Raw genomic sequence first — 8,790 nt, 5'->3', positions numbered from 1 at the left:
TTCCATAAAAATGAGTTTGATTACTTGGCGATAGATTATGATAAACGAAATGTATAGATGGAATTTTTAGTTAGGAATAGTTAAGAATTTTGTAGAATATATTACATGCATGGAAAATATTATATTTTCAAATTTATAAAATTTCCATAATTATCAAACGTTATAGAAAGTAATAAAAAAAAATTTGACGATTTTATTGAAACGTTTTTTTAGATTCTTGTGATACTTATATAAAATAAAGTATAATTAAGCATGGTTTAAAAATGTATTTGATTAATTGCCGCTAGTCTGCGAACAGTAAAAGCTATGATTCGAATATAATATTGTAAAGATTTTTGAAGTAAAGTATATGTCGTAATATTTGAAAACATATCAAATTTTTTTTCATTTTCCATATTATTTCTGCTGATACTTCAAAGCATGTAAAACATATATATATAAAATTGTATAGAATTTTTAAATTATATAAAAAGTATATGATAAATTTCAAAAGTTTTTATTTTTAAATAATGGTGGGTTTTAATGAAATGAAAGTATTAAAATGATTATTTGGAATAGGAAACTTGTTAAAATTATTATGATATTATATAAATTTTTGTTCATATTTCCAGAAAATATAAAAATTTAATTTTAATTAAAAACCGAATACCCAACAAATGATTACTGAGTGTTGTTAGAACTCTACTACTTTACTTTAAGTATTTAAGCAACTGGTCTTTAAAATAGCAAATAAGGTAAATAAAATTCTCTAGCTGTGATGATGATAAATTGAGCAAATTATTTGTCGTTCAGTCGCGTCAGTTTCAGGCCGATTAAGTGCAGACAGTTAATGAGAACAGGTGGCAATAACTTAAACATAAGCGACTGTCACTTGGTTCAAGTTTGAGTTGAGTTCGTTTTTGGTTTGGCTTGATTCGGTTTGAGTTGAGTTGAATTCGAGGTCGAAGTCGGGTTTGGTAAGTTGTGGTTATTGGTTCGGTAGTCAGTTTGGCTGTTCGTTGTTTGCGGTTCGTTGGCTTAATTGTTATCAACAACTGCGTCAGGCTCATCATTATGTATGTGTTTGTGGAATGTGCGTGTGTGTGTGATTCTGATTCACTATAAATTTATTTTCAATTCGTTGAGTGTCAGCTATTAATAATAATATTATTATTATTATTTTTCATCGCAGTTATTATGATGCCTTTTTATTGTTGGCTATTTATATTTGTTCGCCTCGCTATCCTTTCCCCTTCCTCTAGCTATTTTTTTGTTGTTCGTTATCAATTGTTTGATTTTTATCATACAATTTCCTTACATGCTAATTAATTTGCCTGTCCGGCTGGCTAAACTGTGAGTGTGTGTGTGTGTGATTGGGTGTTTTAAAAATGTATTTTACTTCTCATGGCGGACTTGGATTTTAGTTGCTTTTCTTCTTGTGAATCTCTCTGATCGATGGGGGGAAATTTAAATGCATTTCCGCAGCTGTAAAAAAATGTTGCTTTCATTTTCATTTCGATTTGTTTTCAGTGTCTGCGATTTACATAAATAAAATGTATTTGTTGGTTTATTTGAACAGTTTGTATTTTATTTGATTTGTGTTTTTGTTTTTTTTTTTTAAGGGATAGTTTCGTATTATAATTAATGCTTTAATAATTTAAGTTGTAGTCTTGTATGTACAAATATCTATAGGCTAAATGAAATTGTTGTTTAAATATTTATACAATGCATAAGTTATTCAACTTGCGGTTAATATTATTTCGGTTTTTGTTAGTTTGTTTGTTTTTGTTGTTTTTGCAAAGAGTATCGCGGGTAGTTTATGTACAATTTATCGATAGTAATAATTTAATTAAATTTAAACAACTAAAAGTATCAGTCTGTTCCACTGCCCCAAAAAGTATGCTATGCTTTTTTCCTTTCGCTTTCGCTTTCGCTTTAACGTTATGCGTATCAATTTAAGTTTACTTTAGTTTAGTTAGTATATAATGTAGTTTAGTTTAATTTAGTTTAGTTTAGTTTAGTTTAGTTGCTTTGCCTTGCTTATAAATTCACTGGTCGACTGTCTGTCTGTCTGTGTGTCTGTGTGGTTACGCCCACAGATCGTGCAGCGGCTTCGTCACGCCGCCATCATCCAACTCGTTGAGACTCAAATTCGATTCGTAGTGTGTCAGCTCCGGCTGTCTGCTGTTGTTGCTGCTGCTGCTCATCGTGGCGCTGCTCTGCGTGCCACTCTCCAGTCCCCCGCAGCCACAAAGCAGCTCATCATCCGCGTTGCAGTTGCAGGGCTTCTTGCAATTGTAAGCGCCGCTGCCCATGGCCAGCGAAGGCGGCACAAAGTTCGAGCTAAACGAGCTGGGCAGCTGGCTGCCCGCCTGACTCTTCACCGAACGCTTCGCGGTGGAAATGCATTCGCAATTGTTGCCACGCAGCTGCTGCTGCTTCGCATAGTCCACGCTATCGTAGGCAGGCGCCTGACCTGCAGTTGCAGCTGTGGCAAGATACGCGGGCACCGCATACTCATGCTGGCTGCGACGATGTTGCTGCTGCTGCTGTTGTTGCTGTTGTTGCTGCTGCTGTTGTTGGTGATGATGATGCTGATGCTCCAGCGTTTTGGCCATGCCAGCGACGCTCAGTTCGCGCTGCTTCTTCGACAGCTGATTCATCGTATTGAATTTGCATGCAGCTGCCGCAGCCGAAGCCGATGTCGGAATCGGTTTGTAGCCTCTTGTGGCAGCGCCACACTCATTGATTGTGGCATAATTGTTGCTGCTGCCGCAATCAGCGTACAGCTTGTCCGCCATACGTGCAGCTCCTCCTCCTCCTCCGCCAGCTGCTGCCACTGGCAGTCCAGCCACGCCTCCTCCGACACCCGCCTGATACTCGTGAGCCGTGGCATACATATTCACCGAAGTGCTGCGCGCTGTGCCCAAGCAACCGGTGACCCGCTTGTTGTTGTTGCCCCGGCCATGGGGCAGCGGCAAGGCAATTCTCAGCTTCTGCCAGAACTTCTTGTCGTCCCACTCGATGCACGTGCTCGTCCTCAAATAGTGACGCATGTCCAGGTCGATGTCACGTTGCGGCAAGTCGCCGTAGAGTATGAAGACAACGCGCTTCCTGCGCTTCACCAGCTCATGCAACGCACTCTTGTACTCAAAGCGCGTCCATTCGTTGTACAGAAAGTTCTTTGAGAGCACCAGCACGAATTGCTTTGCACTCTCCGCAGCCTCAATCAGCGCATCAGTAATGTAAGCATTGATGTTGACATCACGATAGTGCAAACACAGTCGATAGCCAATGTCGCTCTCCAGCGTGTTGGCCAAGATCTGATTGACAAAGTGTTCGTCCTGCAGACTGTAAGCAAAGTACGCATCATTGGGTCGCTCCTTGTCCAGCTGATCCACAGCAAAGCGTGGCGAGCGATAGCAGAGAGTCATGAGGCAGCTGCTCGAATGTGCCCACATCTTCAACTCATGGCGATAGCAAAACAGCGCAAAGATGAGTCCAAAGAAGCCAACAAAGGCGCAGGTGGCAACAAGTAGAAGTGGCAGCAATCCCTCAATCTCATTGGTGTGCATGTAGTGTGCCACACCATCGCGCAACGTGCACTTGGTGCCATTCTTCTCACGCAACACACTGGTGGCATTATTGTAGATGCAACTGACGCGCGATGCATCGATTATCTTCTCCGAGCTCTGGGCGAGATAGTTGCGGAAGCGTGAAAGATATCCGCACTCGCAGCTCCATTGATTGTCCGCCAGACTGATCTCCACCAGGTAAGGATTCGCTGAGAGTTGCCACACTTCAAAGTGCATCAGGCGATTGCCATCGAGTCGAAGTACTTCAAGTTTCCTCAGCATTTGAAAGCTGCCATTGGCAATGCTCGCAATGCGATTCGATTGCAAATAGAGTTCACGCAGATTCTCCAGATTGTGGAATTCGTTGCCCTCGAGTGCCACAATATGATTGTCCTCAAGATGCAGCACCAAGAGTCTCTTCAAGCCACTGAAAGTGGTGTTGTAAATATGTGCCACATTCGAGTTGTTGGCATACAAAACAGCCAAGTTCTTGCGTCCCAGAAACGAGTGTCCAGCCAACTCCACAAAGTTGTTGCCATCAATATACAGCTCTGAGGTGTCCATTGGCACACGACGTGGCATCTCGGAGTAACCAGCGCCGGAGCATTCCACAATATTGGTGGACCACGTCTGGTCGTGGAAGCAAGTGCAATTGGTGGGGCAAGTCATCTCGCAGTCGCAGGCATCGAACTCGCAGCAATGGCAGACGGCAAAGCAATGCGTCTTGTAGGTGCAGAGAAAGTGCTTTGGCTCTGCCTCAAGCAGAGGAATGTAAGCTCTTTCTCTGTTATTCAACAACTTGCAGTAGATAGTCTCCAGATCCATAATACGTGGATACTGACGAGATGTGATGTGATTGATCTTCTGCAGCCAATCAATGTTGCAGTCACAGGTAAAAGGATTTCCTCCAATGTAGAATTCAGGCAATGGTCGTTGCTCTGCCACTGGCAAAATGCGCAGCGATTTAATATCCAACGTAGTGATTTGATTGGCATACAAATCGACTCTGGTTAAGTTTGTCTTGTGCATAAAAGTATCCGGATCCACAGTTGTAATCAGATTATCATTCAAGAACAACAATTCAATGGCATTCGGTATAGAAGCGGGTCCAATGCGCTGCAGCTGATTGAAACTCACATCGAGAGTTTGCAACCTAATTTCAGCATCCAAACCGAAGCGATTGGAAAGCAAGCTCAGGCGATTCTTGTGCAGATCGAGCCACTGCAGCGTGCTGGGCACATGACCATAGTCGAAGCTCTCCAGTCGATTGTCCGAGATGTTTAGCCAAAGCAGCGAAGGCATGTTGCTAAACAGTCCATTGATGTCAGACAAATCGTTGCCATCCAATCTGATTGCCTGAATGCTCGACGTCATCTCAAATGCTCCCGGTTCAACGACAGCAATGCGATTTCTGGCCAAGTTCAAGATCTGCAAACTGGGCAGATCCCTGAACGTGTGCATGGTAATGTTCTCCAGATAGTTGCCAATCAACCTCAAGCCATAAAGATTGCCAAGACCTTTGAAAGCATTCTCTTCCAGCACCGTAATCATATTCTCCCCCAAGTCCACAGTGCGCAACAAACGCATATTCCTCAGAGCCAAAGGAACTGTCTTAAGTTGGTTTCCATTCAGATTGAGATCTTGTAGAGCACTGCAGTTCCTGAACGCATCTGGATGGACGCCAATCAGCGCATTGTTGTCCAGCGAGAGCAGGGACAAGACGTAGAGACCATTCAGAGCATATGCATCCAGATACTTGAGTTTGTTGTGGGACAGAAGGAGTGTGTGCAGATTGTTCATTGGGGCAAAAGTATCTGCCGCAATGTTCTCCAGTTGATTGTGACGAAGATTGAGAATCTGCAGCGTGTACAAATCCGTAAAGATCTCCGGCTCCAATTTGGTCAACTTGTTGTGCGAGAGGTTGAGGAGCACAAGTCTGATGAGACCAGCGAAGGTGTTGCGATCCGTCCACGTTGAGGTGATTTGATTGAAGCTCAAGTCTAGAGCTTGCAGCTGGTCGAGATTCGAGAAGAGCTGTGGACTCAACACGCTGATGGAATTGTTCTGCAGATAAACCTCTTGAATGGTCTTTGATTGCTCCACAAATAGTTCAGAGGGGAGTGCCACAATCTTGTTGGAACTCAGATTGAGCACTTGCAAATTCTTTAATCCGCTCAACGCTTTGTCAGCAATCATCGAAATCTCGTTGTTGTTCACGTGCAACACGCGCAACCTGCGTAAGGTGCCAAAGCCATTGGCGGGCAGCAGCACAAAGTGATTGTAGCTCACATCGAGCAGCTCCAGCTCCAAGCTGCAGGAGCTGCCGCCTCGCCTTGAAGCTGTTTCTGTGGTCGAACTGGTTTCCGTTGAGGTAGCCGACTCCTTGCTGCGATCCCTGAACCCAAGTTCATTCACATCCTGCAGCCGATTCTCGCTCATATTTAAAGCAGACAGCGCGGACAATGCACAGAAAATGTTGTCAGGCAGCGACCAAATGTTGTTCGAACTTAGATCCAAACGTTCCAGCTGCTTGGTCACCGCAAAGGCATCTGCCTCAATCTCGAAATTCAACGCTGGCCAAAGGATGTTGTGAGTGCGCAGCGTTAAATTGCGCAACTGCTCCAGACCGTCCAGAACTTGTCTCCCCAGTTTGCTCAGCTTGCAGTACTGTATCGAAAGCTGCTGGAGACGCGCCAAATGGCCAAAGGATTGCGCCTCCAGGCGACTCTTGGCCATGATCTCATCGTTGCACAGTATGTGCAAGGCCACAGTGTGCTCAGCGGGAATCACACTGAAGTTCGTCGTGTCGAATTCGCTGTTCACCGTGCGCAGATTGCAGGTGAGCGCGATTTCGGGCTGCTCGAGTCCGGCAGCGGGCAGAAAGTGGCAATCGTCGGGTGCATCATAGAGACCCGCTCCATCCGCCCCGTTGGCCAGCGGACGCAGTGTGCGTGGCGGCGACGCTGCCGGCTGCAGCAGCTGTGTGTTGGAGACGCCCGCCTCGCCCATGATGGCGTTCGAATGCGATTGCGTTTGGTGGTGCAGCGAGGGGGAGGCGGCAGAGGAAGCATCTGCTGCACTGCTCGACTGCGATGTTGTCGCCTGGCTGCTGATGCAGTTGCTCGATGCGAGCAGCAGGCAGAGCAGGCACAAAGGATGCAGGGATATTATTTTGGCCATTTTTACCATATCACTGAGTGTGTGTGTGTGTGTGTGTGTGTGTTAGTGTATTGTAGTGTAAGTGTGTGTGTGTGTGTGCGAAAGAAATCAGAAGAAACGAAATGAAAATCAATTCCACTTGCTGCCGGCCAAAAAGTCTGCGCACATATTTTCGACCCGTTCTTCTTCAGCTTCGTCTTCGGTTCGTTTCGTGTTTTGTTTTCCGCTCGAGTTAATTATAATTGGCGTGGCACAAAACTTTGCCCACAGTTAACTGTTACTTGCAGCCACATATTAATTTCGTTTTCATTTAAGCACTTGGTTTTTTGGGTTTATGGTTAGGAACCTTGATGATGAACAACACACGTCGCGCGTCACGATTATTATCACTGTATATTCTTTTTTTCGGGTTTATCGGTGTTCACGTTCTATTGGTGTGTGTGTGAATGTTTGCGTGCGTAGTTGTCGCTTGCGATACGTCTAGCGCGCACGTTAGCTGAGTGTCGACTGACTGTCGCAACGTGCGCAACTCTCACTTAAATAGAGAGACCGACCAGCCACGATGTTGGGCCTCACGAAGTTTGGTACCAAACGAATAGCAGGCAGCAGCCGCGGCAACAACAACTGCAACAGGAGAGGGAAATTTGTAAAAAGAGAGAGAGCGCCATTGTAAGCAATAGCCTTAAGGAAATTTGCTCCGCTTGACTTGCTGAGAATGAGAGCGCGCGGTGGCTTCAAAGAGAGAGAGAGAGAGAGTAGAGAGAGCGAGCGTGAGATGCTGCTTAGGGGTTTCATCTAATCGCATCAAACAGCTGGCGTTCTGTTTTTGCCTTTTTGGTACTTTTGCTCGTCGCGTCTCGTCTCCCATTGCGAGACGTCGACGTCGACTTCGACTGTGACTTCGACTTTGTCTCTGTTTTGATAATGAAAATATATGATGTGCAGGCCAGCGCCAATCTTCATACAAATGTAATTTATTTTTATACGCATGCGAGTATGTGTGCGTGTGTGTGTGTGAGGAATTTGTCTGACTGCGTGTGCAAGTGTGCGTGTGTATGTGTGACATATAAAAATAATAATTCCTTACATTCCATTAAATTACAATAATAATTTTAATTAAACTGTTTTGTTTGCGCTTCAATGTAACATCCTTTTTTTGCTGTCCTGCGTCGTCACATGAAATTACCGCTTGTTCACGCCATCATCATCATCATCGTTAGGATTATGATTGCGGCTTGTTCTCGTTGGCTTTATGATAATTTCTAAATTGGGTTTAACGAATTCTCTCCTGTTTTCTCCTTGGGTTAGGTTCGGTTCGTCTTGCTTCTAAAATCAATATACTGCACTTTTCCTTATGAGCGAAATGAAAAAAGGAAAAAAAATGAAATGCTCCAAATGATGATGATGATGGACAAACAGGAAGTAGGCAAACAAGGATATACGCTAGTAGACCGTTAGGCCGTTTGCTCTTTAACATTGCTCGAATGCTCGAAGGCCGAATGAGAAATCGAGAAAGCAAATATTGCTTTATGACGAAAAATTGCAATACGAGAAATGTTATTAGAAAGTCATTTTTAAAAACAGAAGTTCATTTGGATATTGATAATATTTTAGTTTACTAAAGAAAAGTAATAAAAACCTTTACGTTTCTAAGCAAAGCTTTCAGGATAAATAAAATGAGTATAAGTACTAAAATACCAAATATTCAATAATAACTCAAAGACAAATTCTATTTTATTGAGATTGACTTTAGTTCGTGGCTTATATTTCAGATTTTAATTTTCACTATTGCTTTTTTATGAAGCTTTGTTTTCTATTAAAGTAGTAATATTCAATTTAAAATGAAATATAATAATAAAATACTAAACATTTAGCATTGATATTACTTTTAGTTACTGAAATGTATTTATTTGAATTTTTTTATTTTGTTATCATATATCAATATTTATTAGACTTTACAAATCTTTATCTTCAATTGCTTATGTTATTTTAGAAATTTATTTTATACCCTTTCTTGTTTGGAAATATTATAAATTTTATTTATTTAACTTTCATTTTATATATCCTTTCCTCTAAG

General features: G+C 42.9%; 1 protein-coding gene across 1 annotated transcript; it reads right to left on the bottom strand.

Annotated features, from left to right (window-relative positions):
• Window positions 1-526: 526 nt before the first annotated feature.
• Window positions 527-7,210, bottom strand: LOC117570128 (toll-like receptor 6). The gene has a single exon (XM_034251593.2). The coding sequence runs from the start codon at window positions 6,741-6,743 to the stop codon at window positions 2,067-2,069; it is 4,677 nt and encodes a 1,558-aa protein (XP_034107484.1). The 5' UTR covers window positions 6,744-7,210; the 3' UTR covers window positions 527-2,066.
• Between the last annotated feature and the right edge of the window lie 1,580 nt (window positions 7,211-8,790).

This window comes from Drosophila albomicans, chromosome 3, assembly GCF_009650485.2.
Source record: "Drosophila albomicans strain 15112-1751.03 chromosome 3, ASM965048v2, whole genome shotgun sequence".
Classification (NCBI taxonomy): domain Eukaryota; kingdom Metazoa; phylum Arthropoda; class Insecta; order Diptera; family Drosophilidae; genus Drosophila; species Drosophila albomicans.
Note: the sequence above shows the minus strand (reverse complement) of the source record. Positions and strands in the feature narration are given on the sequence as shown.

Bases quoted from the DNA above. Each gene is read 5' to 3' on its own strand.
- LOC117570128 (XM_034251593.2), bottom strand. From the start codon at position 6,743: ATGGTAAAAATGGCCAAAATAATATCCCTGCATCCTTTGTGCCTGCTC.